General features: G+C 38.7%; 1 protein-coding gene across 1 annotated transcript in view; it reads right to left on the bottom strand.

Moving 5' to 3' along the window:
* Positions 1-18,643, bottom strand: part of LOC117236337 (peroxidasin-like) — a 343,800-nt gene that overhangs the window by 203,057 nt on the left and 122,100 nt on the right. Inside the window, exon 6 of the mRNA XM_033499179.1 lies at positions 13,345-13,558. Within this exon, the coding sequence (XP_033355070.1) occupies positions 13,345-13,558 (214 nt within the window). The remainder of the gene's footprint in view (positions 1-13,344; positions 13,559-18,643) is intronic.

Below are 18,643 nucleotides of genomic sequence, written 5' to 3'. Positions count from 1 at the left end.
CAAAGCCTCGAACGAAAAATTTTTATTCTATATTTTCGACTTCTTTTTTCGCGTAGAATCACCCCATTTCCGCTTGTACCAGCAGTTACCAACCACCCTGTATACGTAGATACTGAAATATCGTTTCACAACACTTAACTAGTGATAGTTACTGTTAGTTTACATGAGAGATCCGATAAGTCAATTTAACTCGAATTCGATTCCACTAAGAACTACCGCAAGGGACAGTTCTTGAAATTTAATTTATCGTTACAACGCAATTTGCAGTCTATTTGTTTCGCATCTACGCTTTCTCGTGGTTCGTTATAATTCTCATTCGCGCATAATATTTTTCAAACGTACTAAAGAAAAACAGCGTGATTAAAAATGTTCATTTCATACGTTTCTGTAAAAGCATTCTTTTCAAGTTGAATTAGAATCTCTATTTTAAAATGTAATTTTCTTAATTAAATATCTTTATACAATGCTCTCCGTAGCAGATCTCTGTGATTATTTATGCTTGTTATCTATTATTCTCGTATCTATTCGCGGAAATGCGTAGAAAATTTTAATGAAACGAAGCTTTCTCCTAGATGACGCAATAATATAATTAACGATATATAATAATTATCTTAATCGTATTAATGCATCAACTACGAACACATCTGGTTCCATTTAATGTTCTCTCGTTTCATTAACATAATCATCCACCGATAACAATTTTCGTATACAGTACGAAAAATTTGAAATCGCTCGTTGCAAGAATGTTCCATAGAATCGAATAATTTAAAAGGAAAAGCTAAATCGCGATCAAAATTCCATTAACCTAAAAAGATACATAGACAAAGATCTATCGAGGTGGCATTCATTTTCAACGAATAACAAACTTAATCGACGAATTAGTAAAGATACGAGCAAGAAAATTATTCCAATCTTTCAGCCAGTAATGCACACGTAAGAAAGTCTCGCAACATTAACCCGACACAGATAACCCAAAAAGTAACCACTGACCTTCCCAATAGCAGCTATCAAGTCCAACTTATCGAAACTCTTAAATCGAGCATAACCAGTAAATGACTGGTACGATAACGAGCAGCCTCGATCGATAGTGACCAATAATTCCAACGCGATTCTCTCCACCGTCTAACACAGCGAAAGTTTCGATCTGAACACAACGGCAAAGTGCATTATGGCAGAAAACGCTATTGCAATATCTGGCTTGCGAATATTTGTTGTAAATCAACCAATTCATCTCTACGAATTTGATGAGGAAAAAATGGAACTTAGGTAGAAAATTATTCTATCTACAAAATACTACGACGAAAATCGGATGTCTTATATATTTTTGCGCGTTATTGCGTATTACGCAGTCTTTTGTCTTTCAATTTTTCATAAACGCATAAAAACTACATAACGCATAATAACTACATCCATGCGGAATTCGATGGTCTAAGAATGCAATATATGTAATATGCAAAATTATGTTGATCATTTGCCGTGAAAACGATGAGACTTTTTGCATGTAAATTTCAATCATGCAAGTTTAAATAGCTGCGGTTTAACCCTTTGCACTCCTACGTCGAGTGTGACTCGACGTCAGTTTTCATCTGAGAAGCTCCTTTGTCGAGTCCCACTCGACATTCTTTCAGTCCCTGCTTTTTTGTGAAACGTGCGAAAGAAAAGCAGGATTGTATCGTGGAAATTGTTTCGTTGGAAAGATACGTCATGCGCTTAAAAGTTACAAAATACAACAATAGTGCGAATAAAACTGGTATTCAAGTGAATTTGTTTCCACCTTTATTTATTTAAATTGTCTTATCTTTTGGTTAAAGTAAATTTCAAATAAGACGCTTAAAAGCGTCGAGAGCTGCTGGTAACGAAATTGAAATAAAATTCGCAGTGCAAAGGGTTAATGACAACGATAAATTCCACGAGAGCAAAGAACGGAGAACCCGAAGGAACAAGAACGATCGACGAGAAACGCTGTGTGAAAGCAATAAGAAAAATATTTCCACGACAGACTCGTGCTATATTTATAAAATATCTGACCGAAATACCAGGTGCGTGATAGGCATAAATTCCGGTGTTCCTTAGCGATATAAGCGAACACGTCTGGCGTGTTCGAACGGCGAAACGACAGATCGTGTCCCGGTTTTCTCTATCCACGTACGCTCGATTCCATACTCATCGTTCGAACTCGTACATATCGCGTATCATTTCCGTGTGATTTTTATCGTCGATGTTTCAATGACTCGCGAAGATTTCGTTTAAGAGGCGAGTCTCCTGTATTCGATCGCGTCTGCAGCGGTCCACCAAAGTACTCGAATACTTATCACAGATTATTATGTCATCCGTACCACGTAATAATTGTGCCAAGTTCCTAACTTCGTTTATTTGAAGTTTCAAGACGCATTGGAGCGTAAAATTTGTACAATATACAAAAATATATAAAATATTCAAAAATAATATATTGGGTTGGCAACTAAGTGATTGCGGATCCATGCATTACCACCTAATGACAAAATCCTAACCCCAATACTCGTTTTAACTTTTAATACAATTTACTTATAGTTCTCAATGGGAATTGATTGTAAATTGTCCATCAAATAAAAATAAAAAGAAAACGTTTAGTAGGCAAGGCAAGCCCGTATTTAAATTCTGTTTCTTTAATCGAGTCCGTAAAGATGTAAATCTGCGTAAAAACCCGCAATTTACTCGTAACGACGTTAATAAAATTCCAACGTTTCGTATAACGAAAGATATATTTTTTCAAGAAGATTTCAATAAGCCTTCGAACGAATACTTTTCCGAGCGACTGTTTACGAGCGGCTCGAACGATCTGGTTAATCGATCTTAGACAACCCTTTTGGAAAACGGGATGTGTATGGAAACCGATAAATACGCGCCGAGTACAATGGAACAGGCGGCGTCACCAGGCGAATTCCCGAGACGCGAGAACCGACCGCTTCGTCGTTCGATTTATCGTCTTTGTGCCTGCGGATTTGAAAAACGCCACTGCGCCAATAACGCCGCCACCGTAAAAATGCCATGAACAATACTGGGACGCGATCTAGTTGACACGTTTCCGCCGGAAACGCACGGATGTAACGGTTCCGTCGTTGCGTGACTACTTTCACCCCTGCGTTCACTACGAAGCTCATTTTCTATCTTCGTTTCGATACGTAACAAGCTTTTCTACTTTACTACAGCGTATATAGATTAATCAAACACGAAAGAAAGAGTAGCGTATAATCAAATACACTTGAATTTTGTACGAGTTCCATTTATTTCAACGAAATTTCAACTAGTGCTTGACGACATGGATCTCTGTTCGTTGAATTTATTTGTCCGATTTATTTATCTATTCGATCGAATATAAACTATATGTCCCCGGAAGCCCGTGTAAACGAAGTTCTATTTGAATTTATGACAGTAAAAGCTAACGTATTTGTCAGATGTTTCTGATTTAGAAACGAGTCCAAAAGCGATACATGTCATTTGAATTATTCTTACTTATTGATGTTTATTATAACATATTTAGTTATTATTTATAAAGTAAGCAAATACGCTCTGAAAAATGAACCAACAAAGTTATAAACGCGTCAGATGGTTGAAGAAAATTGGCACGTTAAAGATACTTGAATCTGTTAGTCAGCTAACGATGCAAGATGTTCGCGTTATTATTTCTCAGCGATCTTTTCGTAAATGATCGTTCACTACGGATATCTTTATTTTTCAGGAGTACAAATTGAACAGACAAAATACAGTAGAAATTCAAAAACTAATTTTTGAGCGACGCTGTATATCAGAATAATCGATACAGAATATGTATTTCCGTATAGATATCGTTCTACCTACAAACAATACAATTTCCATTCCTGTCTTCGGGAAGTTCCACTCCACTACGATATTCTCGTTCGATCAGCATCTTCCATAACTGCTCGAACTGTTCTTCATACATCGACGAAACAACTTCTCTCAGTTCGCATGACATCTGTGTCACAGACTTAAGTCGGCGAGACTATCAGCGCATAGTAAGAACGTTAGTAATGTCCCCCTTGCAACGCATAATTGCGCCTTAATAGAATGAACGGCCTACTAGAGACCCAATGAGTCGACTGGTGGAACCTGAGAGTGGCGATAAAACGACGTTGAACGAGGTACGGTTCGTCGCAATGATCGACTTTTCGATTTACGACGACAAACCCAACGAATCATGAGATACTTGCTCGTAATGTCGAGCGATCGTTATAAGGAACGTCGTTTTGTCTAACGTCACGTACTAATGAAAACACGATGGAAATGCCAAGGGTCGCAAATACGACAGCTAATATTCGTGAACGTTTGAAACTTAACATTTCCAAGCATTTACGATAAACTATTATTGCAAGCATCGATTTCAAATAAGAGAATATTATACAGGGTGGTTGGTAACTGGTGGTACAAGCGGAAAGGGGGTGATTCTACGCGAAAAAAGAAGTCGAAAATATAGAATAACAATTTTTCGTTCGAGGCTTTGTTTTCGAGAAAATCGACTTTGAATTTTCGCTCGGTACGCGTGCACTTTATCGCGTCTCGTTATAACGGATCTCACCGTAGATCGTTGTCTCGATTGAATGTAACGTCAGCAGCATATTTCGATTTCTTACAAAACAAACTACCGGAATTATTAGAAGACGTACCGCTGAGAACTAGAGGAAGTTTAATTTTTCAACAAGGCGGTGCACCGCCACATTTTAGTCGTCATGTGAGAGATTTTTTAAACCAACATTACCAAGGCTGGATTGGTCGTGGTGGAACAATAGCTTGGCCACCACGCTCTCCTGACTTAACTCCGCTTGACTTTTATTTATGGAGCCATATTAAATCAATTGTCTATTCTGAAGAAATCGCAAGTTACGAGCAATTGAAAGAAAGGATTATTGTAGCCTTTCATACTTTAAAACAATCGAATACGTTAGAAAGTGTTCATAGAAATTTAATTAGAAGAGCAGAAGTATGTGTTCGGCAGAATGGGCAACATTTTCAGCAATTTCTGTAATAATAAACTTTATGATTACTTCATATTATTTCATTATGTATTCCTAATTTTCCGTTACGGCAAAAACAAACTTAAACTGCGATAATATCCATCGAGATAACGATCTAGAGTGAGATCCGTTATAACGAGACGCGATAAAGTGCACGCGTACCGAGCGAAAATTCAAAGTCGATTTTCTCGAAAACAAAGCCTCGAACGAAAAATTTTTAATATATATTTTCGACTTCTTTTTTCGCGTAGAATCACCCCCTTTCCGCTTGTATCATCAGTTACCAACCATCTTGTATATCAGATATCTGATTTAAGAAAGAAAGATCACAGGTCACACGAAGGAAGATTTAAACAACAGTCTCGTCGGGAAAAATATGAACGTCGAAAATATCTACGAAGTAGCACTCTTAACACTAGAACTACCGATAGTTAACCCCTTAACCTGCAACTACGGGCATAGCCCGTAGTACGATGATCGGGCCAAACGTAAATATTACGGGCATAGTCCGTAGTATATGATCGGACCAAACGTAAATCGTAGATTAAGAGGTTAACACGAAAAATCTAGCAAAATCAGTCAAGATGACTGGTCTATAAAAAATACGTAATAATAGAATATTTTTATATTTATTGATTTATTACTTTCTTACAGGGGGAATTCCACGTTGTGTAGTACATTTTTGGTATTGTTAATCCATCTGGGACCATGATCCTTAACGAGGGTTGACACGTTTATAAAATTATAGAACCAGTCATTTTCACTGGTGTGGTATATCTAGCGTTAGCATCTGGAGATCTAGCGATCGATCCGGAATTTTCCAGATAACTGATATCGTCGTATCGAATGATACGCGGTAAAAATTTGAAAAACACGTGGCAAGTTGTAGAAAACGAGGAAACTGGTTAATCGGGATTCGATAAACGGATCGCAGGACCCTTTTACACTTTGACAAGTACCAGTCATTTCGACTCGTATTGGTATAAGTAGCCTTGATACAAAATTATTTTGAGATCGAATACATAAAAAACAAAATAAAATTCATTATATTATTCTTTGAGTTATCGTTGCGAAAGTCATTGCGTCATTGCGGAACAAAAATATAACACGAAGTAGGAATTTTAAAATAAAATTGTAAAGCCAGCCAATTTGACTGACGTGGTAGTTTTAGCGTTAAATGTACCGAAAAATCTATCCGGCAGAATATAAATAAAATAAAATATACGAAAGAAGTTGATTAAATTGGACGTAAAGACGGAAGAAGAGACGAAATCTGGAAATAACGTAACGACGTCTAATATTCAAATTGTACGTACGTCAGATGTTTACGTTAAATCAGTGTGCAGTTTGTCTGGAACATTGAAGCAAATTTCTCGAGTATGTTTCACCGGGCTGTCCGAATGAAACAAATATCGCATGAATGTACGTATATCTACGAACGCTTCCCTTTCGAAGTTATGGCTGTTCAAAGTTGCACATCACGGGAAATGTTCTTGCACGCTCTTTGACTTTCAATAGCAGATACCTCAAAGTCCTTGTTCATGGAAGACCGGACGCCAATCTGCTAGGTATTGGTGACCGCGTTGCGGATGCTTGCATCTGATTCCGAATCTCGTCGCTGGCTATTTTCAAACATGCTCGATCATTCATGAAACGACGTTACATTACGCGAGTAGATCGACGCTAACTTCCTTCGAAGTGATGCGGATTATTCTTTTACAAAAGACCTTTTCAATCCTTTTACATTGCCGCGTGCCTTCAAAGCCCTGGCTCTGGTTCGTTTCTTATTCAGTCGTACCTTTCTATCGTTAAAATAGTCCTTAGCTTTAAAAATAAAATAGAGAGACAGTTACCAATATGCGTACTTGCGCATAAACATCTTTTTAAAAGTCGTTCGTTCGTTCGATTGACAGTGGAATCGAAAAATTCGGAAGAAGGCACAGTATCTTCGTCGTTAAGATCTCTCGCGTTCCGAATTTCAAGATATTTTCTGAGAGATCTGAAAGATATCTATTTTCAATTCTGCACAGGAAATGAATTAATATTTAAGGATTTGGCCGAGATACTCTGGCGTTACGCTGTGACACGATAATTAATATCGATTCGATTGATATTTCTAAGATATTATAGACATTATTTTCCCTTCGTTAACGGAATCATCTCTGGCAAAAGCACGAAGGATATTTCGCAAAACCAGCCGTCAATTTATCACGTTATCCGACTGCGTGAATCATTCTTTTCCCGAAACAAACATAAATCGAATAAAAACGAAATAGCTTGGAGGCTATCTAGATTCATGTATGGGAAAAGATATACCAGCAACGACGTATCTGTACATGTTCGGTTGGAAACTAACGCAGAAATAAAGGAGGAAAAAAAAACGCGTTGATCAAAGATAGGAAAATCTTTGACGAAATAAAAGCAGCGAGATAGGAACGCGGGCACGTTACCTTTATCTGACTTGTCACTTCTTAATCCGACTACGTATTACGTAGTCGCGAACGTCAATCAAATCGCCTTTTGAAGTGCAACGCTGCGGAAACTCGTCCGCAGGTAAATCTTATCGGTTCAAATTAGAAGGCAAAATCGTTGCGCAATTGCACGCGACGGTTAACTAATGCTAACTCAGCTATTAAGAAAATTGAGTAATCTAAGGGCCAAGAGAATAATCGAACGTTATTTCTACCTGCGAAATTGTTCTGCGAAAGGGGGACGATGAGAACTGTGTTTTATGGTATTTTTGCAACTTCTAATTGCAACTTCTAGTCGCTGACACCAGTAATCAAGATAAAACAGTCTATTCTAAGAAGATATCTCTCAGCTATAATCCGTTTAACTTCTTACGCTTCGTTCCTAAAGCTAGGCGCATAATTCTTGCAGATTAAAATTACAGAAAGACGTTTAAAATTGTAAAATTAATATGTTTCTATCGTTCGCAATTAGACTGTAGATATTTATGCATTCATGAAAAATTGAAAGGCGCAAAGCACAGACTAAACAAAATTAACCGCCGAAAGAGTTAATCTGAAAAAAGAGATGAAACAATTTTGTTCTCAAATAATTTTACAACGTTTCGTCTTTACAGAGATCATTTTTTTCACGCGTTATCTACTATAGCCATCGAGTAAATTAAATTTACAGAGTTTCCATTCGCCAGGCGTATTGAAATATAGACGATCCTCTAAGGAACATCGCGTACGACGAAAGACACGTAGAAAGGAGACTCTTTTATGAATGGTTATCCAGGAAAAGGTAAAATAAAAGGAGGTAGATTTTCCTGTTGCCTGTGAACTACTTGAAACGAACCTTACGGCCCTCTTTGCGCATTTGTTTGAAAAGCCAGCCGACAAAGGGTGCGCTTTCACGCGCGGACCGTGCCGCTCGTTGAAAATTGCACGTACGTGCCCAAAAGGTGTCGTATTGCTTTTCCATGAACAACCACGTGTATTCCAATGCGGCAAAGTAAATAGCTGTTTTTATGAAAACACGCAGCTACGGTTAAACCCGTGCCAGCTCGAGTTACGTCGATTCGTCGTACTCTTTCACCTCCTTTTTTTCAAATACACCTGCCACTTTCGCAGCACGTGCCATGAAAAAGTTCGAGGAGATTTCTCGATGGTAACATTTTGTTTAAGAGACCTCGAATCGTTTCATGACAGAGATTCGACTCGATATCTACGATCAGCCGCGAGAACCTACGAACGCCTATCGAATTTTGTACATCCGATTTACCAAAGAAAGTAGAATCGCGGTTTGTCACTGTGTTATTTATGTAATATCACGATTGAATATATTTACAATGAACGGATGCTACAGGTGTTAATCAGACAGAAAAACGATAGTTGTTCAACATGAACTAATCGCAGCAAACGTACAATAAACAGCACAACTAAATAATTAATCAACGACTCGACTTTCATAAACGCAATCGACACTCTCTCAGCAACGCAACTCGCAATCACTGTTGATTCGTTTCTCGTCCCCTAGCAACCGCTCGTGGCCAAGATGCTCCTTTTTCCAAAACTACGCGATCACCCGCCAACTCCCAGGCCCCTCGCTCGCGATATTACATTTATATTTACACGCCGATACAATTATCATCGATGTATTTCGAAAATGAATCAGACCAATTCGAACACTCGACTCACAAAAATTGTGGGATAAATCCGCATCAGGATCTTTACGAAACTTTAAATTTTGTCAACGTCAGGTTGATAAAAAGACATTATTTATGCTTACACGAGAAGATGTCAATACAATATCGATCCTACCATTTTTATTTCACGTAGATATAACACAGCTGTAATTCATACTTGTAACGTTGTATTTTATAATCTTTTCTTTTGTCTTAGTACGCGGGTCAGAACGAATAAATTGTATTACATTTTAACAGTATGTATCTTAACGCGCTAAAAAGATTCGCGGAGCTGACGTTTTCGTCGAGAATTGCGAGTCTTAATCGCCGAAATAAATGTATAGGAACGCTTAGAATACACTTAGAATTGACATCAAAATAGTTTCAGATTTATTTAATATGTGATTCACAAGATCTTCGTCGATACACATTTGCACGCGTCTCGGTGCTCTCTTTGTCTCTCCGTCTTCTATACCACACTACTCGCGGAACAGTTGCATTCATCTGCTTTACGAAATGCTGTGCACGCACATATTTCCACACACTCATACTCATATATGTGTATCACTACTACGCGGCTAATCTAGTGTAGCGCACAAAATTCATATATTCAAGAGATGGACTTAATTTTAAGAGTTTTGTGGCTGACCGTAGTTCTATGCACACGTACTCCCGTTCAAACTAAAACGATTTTTAGTTTCATAGAAGATGTGATCATTCGTATCTCAACCTAGTAACTACCTAGGTAATTTAAATCATCGAGCAAATGATCAACCGGTCACGAAGTTGCATTCGTACAACGACCAATATCGTCGATTAAAACGTCGATTAATATTCTTACTTTCTTCGAACGAATTTGAAGAAAAAATCGCGTGGAAAGAAACTTCGCACTTTGGTCATTTCTCTAGCTGCATAGGAAATCCAAGAAAAGGGGAAGGGAACTGGTTCAAGGAATAATAAGCCCGGCAAGGAATAATAAGCACGAAGACGTGAAGTTTAACGGACGATTCGTAGCGAGACCTTCCGTAGCACCGTCGAACCGAACGCTTTTCAGTTGTTGGCATCGTAAACCGACATTTTATGACACGCGCCGCTGGATTCACCACCAACTATCTACTTTCCCGACAGCTAAGCGCGTTTGTATTCGTTTGCTGTCCAACTTGCTTCGGTTTTGTCACAGCTTCATACATATTTAAATTCCGTACGACGGATCACACCCCAGGCGTCAATTTTTATCTAACGGCGGTCGTGCATCTCGTGGTTGCAACAGATTGAATTAAACCGTAGAAGTTTCTGGAAACGCAACGACAGAGATCATTTTTCTAATGAAATGCAACGAAACGAACGTCAACGAGAAACGCAGATTTATTTATGTGGGATGGTGTGACGTTAGGGAAAGACGTGGCTGATTGTTTATAAACGTTGTCAAGATATGTTAGTGTTGTCAAGGAGTGTTGTGAGCGTTACCAAGGTTTGTTAAGGGAAAAATGAACGTGGTAATTGCTTTCAGAGTTGAATTAATCGTGGTCGAGAGAAGTTCATCGTGTTGCTGTGACGTAGAAATAATGAAAAGCGAATTCGTGAAACGCGATATTATATTCGATTTTGTGAGAGTGTAACGATATTGCGTTTATCATACTGTCTTTTCTGTTAATTTATAATATAACATTCCTACATTTATGCGAAAGAATGATTAAAGCGATTGACTCAATGCCAACGGGACAAACGTTTATCTCGTGCTATCACGTAATTTAATTTAATTTAATTTGCGAGAATTTAATATAAAAGAATTACCAAAATATTGTAAAGAATAAAGGTCTTTTTCTACAAGGATATTCTCGATGAATCGTATTTAAAAATTGACAAAGAAGATAAACGCGGAGGATGAGCAAAGGGGATACAGGCGCAAAGATGAGACAGAGGTCCAATTAAGGGGTGTATGCACGGTGAGTCGTGAGTGGCACGAGGACATCGTTACAGCTGCAAGATCGCCATTATGCCACGACAAGGACCACCCTAACGACGCGAACCTTCGTGATTTATGGTGTAGCGAAAATGTTCCGCAGAACGCCGCGGATTATGTATCTACCAGGCTAACTTTCCCGAGATACTTTGCAAGGCTAGATTAAGAGAATAATGGGCTTGCTTTTTGTCCTGCTCTCTTCAACGAGATTAACTCTAGAGACACCGTAATATGCAACTGTTCGCGGTTCCAACGAGCTCCTCATTAACCGTCCAAAATACAGGATCGTCCGCTATCGATGAATATTCTTTGCCGGTGGTAGAACTTTCTATTTAGTCGAATAAAAGGTTGCTTAAATTTTTGTGCAACGTTCTTTGAAAATTTTCTTTAAGTTGGAAGACGTTGCTTAAAGAGGATCGGTTCGACGTTAATTACGATATCGATTTCGTTATTACGAACTTATGGCAGTTTTAGATAGCAGTCGCTTAGAACGAATCTGACTGAATCTGACCGAAGAAAGAAAAGACGTAACGATCGCCGACTATTGGTCGATTTTCCAAAACTACTCGACGTATATATCGCTGAAGTTGGAAGAAAATCGAAAAACTGTTTTCACGGTTCAATTGGCAACACGTTGCAGTCGAAAATTCGCAATTCTCCCGGCAGCCGTAATACCTAGGAACGAGCTGTACGAGTTTAAAGTGACTCCGTTGGTATTTCAGGTTGCTGCGTTTAACTGCACTTGAGAGAATTATAATTTGCCCGATACGGTTTGAAATTACAGCGATTCCGCAGAACCGCCACGTGTAATAACCGAACCCGTGGTCACTTCAAACGTTGTAGTTTAATATTTAACCGTTTCCATCCCTTTATCGCTTACTCCGTTCATCAAGAAACACCCTTTCTAACTTCTGACCACCGTCGTACCTTCGAAGATACACACGTTTAACAGCAATTTCATATGTGTTATAGTTACGAGTGTGAGCGTTCAATTTTTGACGGTTTTGAACGTTAGTTTATTTTTTAACTTGATTGGGAAATTGGATTTTTCGTCGTACAGTATCGTCTAGTCTCATCTTATAAAGTCATTTTAATTGACTTCAAAATTCCCAAATCCGAAATTAAGATTCAACCCCCGTTGGAATTTAAATTTTAAATCCAACCTAAAATCAAAATTTAAATTTCAAATTTCGTTCTTAATTCGATAAACTACCGCCACCGATACCATCCTCGAACCAATATTCTGTTTAAAACCTCCCTTCGTCTTTTATTCCCTCGTTCCACAATTTACTTGTACCTTAATAAACAACAGAATAGAATCGAAATCTGCACGTGAAATTTTATTTTTAATTTCGACACGCTAATACAACAGAAAATTCTAGTTCTATAAGAACACGGTGTTCCTTGAAATTTTCCTTTTCCGTTCCAAGCTTTTCGTACAACTCGATAACACGTTCGACTTTTGCGACGACGAAGATCCAGCTTTCACCAAACGAGGATTAATCTCTCGTAATTCCAAACACAGGATTCGAACTACCAAACGAAAATCAGCTTAAATAGCAGCGAACTAACTCAAAGTCCGTCTACGTAATCCCAAATTCACGCTGATAAATGATTCGAAATAAAAGAATAGAAGGTAGATCTGAATTGCAATTTTCACTTTTAACTTGAATATCTACCACCCACCAAAATAATATTCTATACAGAAACAAACGACCAATCTTTCCGAACAAACTTTCAGAACTCTCTATTATAATCTCGCGCGATTTCAAACACAAATCACAGCCAACTATTTCGAAGTAAAAGTCTGCATAAACTAAAATTCTCGTTAACGAACGACCAGAATAGAAGCTGGTTCTGCAGAGAAAGCTATTTTAAGTCGTAGAAATTCAGGTTTTGGCGAAGGTGTTAGAGTCACGCAAACAGGGTGCCAAGCGTCCATTATCTCAAATCACCGACGAAAAACGTTGAACCGATAATCGTCGGCATTGCCGTCAAATTCTCGTTACGGTTGATTAGCGAGAGAACCATCGCATGGCTGTCTCTCTATAAGCAGTGGCGTGCCGTGGCTGATTTATTGGTGACACCGAAGTCGTCGGATCAAAGGGCACATATATTCGAGAGAGCAGAGGCCTCGTCGGATAGAAATTGCAGGCCGCGATTGCTGTTCGACTCTGACAACTAACGGGCCAGCGATAGAGATACGTACACGCACGTACAAAGACACATTTACTCACCTGACACGGTGAGATGGACAGTTCTGATTAATGGCGGATGAGCACTGACTTGACACTCGTACACGCCGCCATCTCGTTCGGTAGCCGAACGCAAAAGCAACCGCCAATCATTCGGCTTCTCCAGGGCCAGCGAGAACCTAGAGTCGCTCGCGTACGTGTCCAAACCGATCGTGAGCAAGTGCAGCTCGTCGCCTCGTCTGCGAACCCACGACACCTGAAATCCAAACAGATGGAATTTTCAAAGGACGATCGAGGAGAACGAGAGGAGAGTCTAGGCTTTTAATTCGGTTTGTCGGACTTGTCGATATTGCGGTGCGGAGATCGAAGAACGCATCGATACTCTCGGTATTAGCATTGAACGTAGCGAGCATGTGTCACAGCGACCATACCCAAATCCACGTCATTTCACACTACCTGACGACGAACCTTTAGACTTTGACCTTAACTTGCACATGTCTTCTCCTTGTCCCCCAACTCCTACAAACTCAACGTATAAAAACTGCGAGCATTCGACCACGAGACCAGTCTTGGGTACCTAATTCCAGTCTTGGCCGCGATTTGAACAACTATTTTAATACTTTGTAGCTTCGCTACTTCGTTGTAATATCGTACTTTACCACTTTGGTGAATAAAAACGTATAGAAATATTAAAGGACAGTCGAATTAAGCTATTGCTCGGTTCTTCCTTTTTTATCGCGAATTTTACCTGACGCGTGCAACACAGCGTTAAACGTGACAGCGTTAGGTGCCATTACTACGATCGGTACTACGAATGACGTTGATAATGCGAAGAAAGCACGAAGCAATAGACAGGCGATAAGATATCGCGCGAAGGAATAAATGGCGAATTGAGATTGCATATTGCAAGAGCCTAACACGAATCTTCCACTTTGCGCTTCTTACGTAAAACAATTATCTCTGTCCGTCGCAAAGAAAGATTACGTCGCAGAATAAAATCTGCATAATTAGAAGTTGCATAATCGTGCAACCGAACGAAAGAATGAAAGAATTAATTAACGCTCAACGGGCAGAAAATCGTGTAAAGATCTTGCTCGTTCGTCGCGACACCATCGAAATCCAGTCTCTCGGAATCTGAATAAACAGAGAACGAAAGAAAGAAAAGAAGAAGCTTCGCGCCAGTCTTGTAATAAAAACGACGAGTTTGCCAACTTCGTTTTCGACGTGTATCGACGTTTTCTTCCAACCTACCTACATCGCATGAATGTATATTCCTGTGAGATTCTACACCGAAGAGACGCAGAAAGATTTCGCCTGGCGTATCAATCTCAAACACGAAAGCAAGTTATAGCAATGTAAATTTAATGTAAATCGGACGTCCTTTCCACGTAGCAACACACCGCGTGTATTCGAATTCAAATATCACGTTGCTCGGTAGGCGGCTGGCTACTCCGATCTTTCTTTCCCTTGATGCATGCCATCCGAAATAATCACCTTGCCGAGTTTCAACGCGGCTCAAAGAGAGCAAGGTGTCGCAAACAGGGCAGCAAGTACGCAGTAAAACCCCGGAGAAATGAAAACTTCGTTGACGAAACCCCGGGTGTCGCGATATCAAAGCGTCCTAGATTTTATCTAAAAGCCAGGCGCAGATAAGGCCGATCTTCTTCTAGATACCGCGAACCGAGCAACGCGTAAAGAGCTCGAGGCTCTCCTTATGAAATGGATCCGAGCCTCGACCGATTGAAATTACCTCGGAAAGCGCTGTTTGGGGCCTAAGATTACTTTCAGGTACAAGGTATACAGTATTAGGTTGACCGAAAAGTTTCCTTCGTTTTATAAGGAAATAATATTAGTTTTAGATTAGATTATCGAATTATGCGCGAACATAATAATAGAAATAGAACGAAATGGATGAAACAGAAATTGTTGCTCGTCTGTTATCGCCTTATGAAACGAAAGAAACTTTTCGGACAACCTGATACATCAACCCAACCAATAGACGTTAGTTCCTTTAGAATTTTAAATTGTAAAATTTATCTTTTCGATAGAACACCTAAAATATCGCAGGCAACAAACGTTAGTTTCTTTAGAATTCGTAATAGTCGGTACACAGGCTACCATCGCGGTGACACGCTCGTAAAATATGAGTTTGTTAAAATATGAAGCCAAGCGTATGATATTTAGCGTAAAATCTTCGTATTTCTATGATCCATTATAAATCGTTCAAGAATTAATCCATTATAGTTGCGGGCCAGCTGGGAGGATTCGAGAGCTCCGAGCGAAACGTCTGGCGGAAATTCCGTCGGTACAATTTAATACAGTGCTCGCAGTCGGTGTTCCGCAGTTTGATACGAAGGAGTTAAAGAATCGTTAGGCGCGGCGTGGTAGCCAGGAAAGGGATTTCGAGGCGCTGCACCGGCCTCGCCTGCTCGAGACGCAAAGGACAGCCTGAACGGACGCCTATGGTCATTTGTCATTATTATAAAAGGCTGAGCAGTGAATAATTACATCTTAGGAAACTCGCTGTCCAACTACGCGCGTTTATTCCCATTTCTATTCACACGCTCTGTCCCTCCGGCGATTAATACTCGCGAGGAATTGTTAAATTGAAATCCGATGTTCTGTTTTGCGATTCTTTAGCCCGCTAAGTGAAAAGTTCGCTTGATAAAGCGGCAAGACTTTGATCGTAAACGGGGAAACATGGAGAGACAGGAGGATTCGCGGCAAGTTTCACGGGCGAATCGAAAGCTTCGATAACGGGACACAACCTGTTAACCTTTCTATCGTTGCAATTCGATCGAGAAACGTTGCAATCGATTCGGAAGCTTCGCGAAACTACATCTATGAGATTTTAATTCAACGATCGACAGAGAAATCGATACTAAAACAGCTTTGGAAATGAAACAAATTATTTAAAAGCAATACAGAAATTATAACCGAAAGGAAAATGTCGATTCCTTGTAACGATTATTCGAAATAAAAGTCCTACTCGTGTCTTTTTATAAATTCGTAAAGCGATGGAACGATACGAGATCGAACGAGTAGAATAAGACCAGATCACGATCACACGACATAGACTACTTGGTATTCTTTCGTAGTAACGCTTCTTCGTGCCTTTGATAGTGAAAGCTCGATATTTTGTTCGTTTCAATTTATATTGGATTGATTAAAAGAAAAAATAGAGCAAGCATCGGAGATCGATAATGCATCTACGAATATCAATATTTATCTTCCGTATTGCAACATTGAAAACGAAGCAATGAAACTAGTCAAAAAAATTCATCGCGTCGGATGTCACGCGTCGCTCAATTATTTTCACTTTGTCGATTGATTGGAAATTATTATTTCAAAACTGGAAGAAACGTGGCCTGTTTTCTCGGTAACGAAATAAAAGTACCGCACAACCATTCGAAACACGAGGATCGTAATTTTTATTTGGAAAGATAATTTTAAAACAAGCGAATAAATGTAAATTTTATCGTCTTTGCGAGACATTTCTTAATGAAGACATACTTTCTTTAGAAGATTCGTTAATTCCTTCGTATTAATTAGATATGCACCTTTTTCAATCGATGATATTTTATAACTGTTCTACAAGGAGAAAATGGTCTCTTTTAATTAAGACAGTAACGAGTGAATACAGATACTTCTCATGCTCATTAAATTTTTCTGTCTTTGAACGAGGCCAAGACCGAATGTACGAAGAAATTAACTTTTGTTAATTGCAAAGAAAAAAGAGAGTTAAAACGGCTGGCATTGATTTGCCGCTTCATTTTAATAAATATTTCGTGTAAAGAGTATTGTACATATGAATAATTGCTTTCGCGATTAATAACGAATTCGCATGTTACGATCTCGTTGCGAGCATCAAGGAAAGAGAAAACTTGATCGATCAAAATTAATCAGGTTAAAAACTTTGAAACTACTCTGTGATTTCTTACTGTTGAAAAGCCTCGTAACACCTGTTCTCAGGGAAATTTGGACGCTCTGTAATTATAGTCATTCTTACATTCAAACTAGAGGCAGAACTTCAACTTTGTTCGTCTATGAAGAATCTTTATTGTTATTGCGCTAATTAGACCGAATTTTTTGAAATAATAAACGGAAGAAGAAGTTTTACTTTCGCAAAGTAGTCTGTGTCGTCTGATCCTAATTCTCCATATTCTATTTATCTATTGACTATTTCACTGATTCAATAAAATATTAAAATATTAACCGTCTACTTGAAGTCGTCGTTATGTGAATACGTGTGCATATTATCGAGTTGTCGTTTCGTTGCTCGATAAATAAATAATCGGCGTATTTTACGCAAAACAAATTTACTTTAGAATAATATCCAGAGGGAAACTACAAATTTTATTGTTTCTCGAACATCAGCTACGTTTGGAAGAATATCTTTCTTGTATCGTCTCGAATTATTCTTCAAAGATAAAGAACTATTTACGTAAAAATGTATCTTTCATATTTGTTCCTCTCTTTTATTATTTCATATACAGGGTGGTTGGTAACTGGTGGTACAAGCGGAAAGGTGGTGATTCTACGCGAAAAAAGTCGAAAATTTGAATAAAAATTTAAAAATTTTTAAATTTTTTAAATTTAAAAATTTTAAAAATTTAAAAATCTTTTAAATTAAAAAAATAACGTCAATCGAGACAACGATCTACAGTGAGATCCTTTATAACGAGACGCGATAAAGTGCACGCGTACCGAGCGACAATTCAAAGTCGATTTTCTCGAAAACAAAGCCTCGAACGAAAAATGTTTATTCTATATTTTCGACTTCTTTTTTCGCGTAGAATCACCCCCTTTCCGCTTGTACCACCAGTTACCAACCACCCTGTATATAAATACCACGTGTTAAAGATGGATTATTTCGAATATTATGCTTAGCGCATTTCTAACGATACAAAATATATAGCAATGAAAGGCATCGTATCTCACACAAACTAAATTGTGCAACACAAGGTTTCTTCGAAAGAATAACTCGACGATTCCTTGAAAAACTGTTGAAGTGGATCCCACTTCAAGGAAAACTCCACATCTTCTCTAAAGTTTAATTTTCTTAGTTCTCGAGGCTATCGAGTATCGTTTAGCGCTAAATCGATTTGAAGGGTCTCTCAGCCTCATAGTTTCCTAGGAACAAATAATGCAACGTGGTACAGACAGGCCAGTTTTCCGTAATTTTTAGGCCCGTGACTTGGAAGTTCTTTGGTAAAGTAACGCTGCCAGCGTGAGGATCTGGACTAGCATACACATCCTACTTATACTTAAACTTGCTTAATATATTTTTCTATTCTACATTCATCCACGCATTTCCTCCCTCTCTCTCTCTCTCTCTCTC

Source organism: Bombus vosnesenskii, unplaced genomic scaffold (assembly GCF_011952255.1).
Source record: "Bombus vosnesenskii isolate JDL3184/JDL3185 unplaced genomic scaffold, Bvos_JDL3184-5_v1.1 scf7180000013348, whole genome shotgun sequence".
NCBI classification, from domain to species: Eukaryota; Metazoa; Arthropoda; class Insecta; order Hymenoptera; family Apidae; genus Bombus; species Bombus vosnesenskii.
This window is presented reverse-complemented; position numbering and strand designations above follow the sequence as displayed.